The sequence below is a fragment of the Ctenocephalides felis genome, unplaced genomic scaffold, assembly GCF_003426905.1.
Source record: "Ctenocephalides felis isolate EL2017-DRISC unplaced genomic scaffold, ASM342690v1 CF-g0.4_SCAFFOLD_00845, whole genome shotgun sequence".
Taxonomy (NCBI): domain Eukaryota; kingdom Metazoa; phylum Arthropoda; class Insecta; order Siphonaptera; family Pulicidae; genus Ctenocephalides; species Ctenocephalides felis.
Genome location: NW_020536999.1, coordinates 86181776 through 86183003, shown reverse-complemented (window position 1 = coordinate 86183003; position 1228 = coordinate 86181776). Strand labels below are relative to the sequence as shown.

The following is a 1228-nucleotide window of genomic DNA, read 5'->3' as shown; positions in this document are numbered from 1 at the left end:
GTACAGTAGCAAATAAGTTTTACTTCAATCGCTTGTGATCCTTATGCACACTATGTTTTATAGATTTAGAAGCATTTGAGCCGTTGGGAGCTAAAAAACTTGAAAAAATCCATATTAAGGTCCACCCTAATGTGTATATATATATATATATATATATATATATATATTTACACACACATAAAGTCTTTACTCTTATTATTTATCATAAAGAAGATTCATATTGTGCAAACACTATGAATAAATAAATTATCGAAGAGGATTTAAAGGAATCCCTTTAGTACCTTTGGTTTTCAAGGTCTTAAGGCACTTTACTAATAAAAAAACTATGTTAAATATAAATTAATTATACTTAATTACATCCCTCCTCCTTCTCCTCCCTTTACTCCGTGCAATCAATCCCATTAAACTTAGCCAAGTTCTTCAAATGTGTCAAAGTATTCATATGCCCAGCAAGTTTCCCCGCTTCTGTAAAAGCCTTATCGCACAAATCACACCTGTAAGGCTTTCCCGTATGAATACTAGTATGTGTCACCAACCGATTACGCCTCGAGAACTCCTTATTACAAAACTTGCATTGATAAGGCTTCTGTTTCATGTGTGTCTTGACATGGTGCCCCAGTGTAGCCGGGTTGCTGTATCTGTTATTACATACTTGGCAGGTGTAAGGGCGTTCTCCGGTGTGGGTCCTGGTGTGGTTGGTGAGATGGCTGGAGGTTTTGAAGGCCTTGGGGCATGTGGTGCATTTATAAGGGCGGTCTTCGGTGTGGATCTTGGAGTGTCTGGCGAGGTAGCGTTGTTGGGAGAATTGTTTGTGGCATTCGGGGCACTTGTAAGGTGTTTCTTGGGTGTGGATTTTGATGTGGACGAGGAGGTTGTCGTTGCGGGTGAAGGACTGGGAGCAGTATACACATTGGAAGGGTTTTATTTTGTTTTTTGATTTGTTGGTTTATCTAGGTCGTCCTGGAGGGATGCTGCGAACTTGGTGAACTCTTCGAGAGTGTCTTCATCTTCGGAATATAAACAGATTTTGTTATACACACATTCCTTGTCACTTAGGTTATCAAGTATCAAACTATTTATATCCTTCACAGATTTAATTATTTCGTCCACAACAAATAAGTCAACGATTTCATCTCCATTCACTGACATCGCGTTTGTTTACACTGGAGAAACTGAACTAAAAATAGCCCCATCCGCTAGGAATCCACTTGACTTCGACATTAATGTG

General features: G+C 39.0%; 1 protein-coding gene across 1 annotated transcript; it reads right to left on the bottom strand.

Annotated features, from left to right (window-relative positions):
- Positions 1-378: 378 nt before the first annotated feature.
- Positions 379-946, bottom strand: LOC113363295 (gastrula zinc finger protein XlCGF49.1-like; the record flags this gene model as incomplete). The annotated part of the gene is made up of 1 exon (XM_026605785.1): positions 379-946. A coding segment is annotated over one exon (567 nt), but the record flags the coding sequence as incomplete, so codon positions are not given.
- Positions 947-1228: the final 282 nt, after the last annotated feature.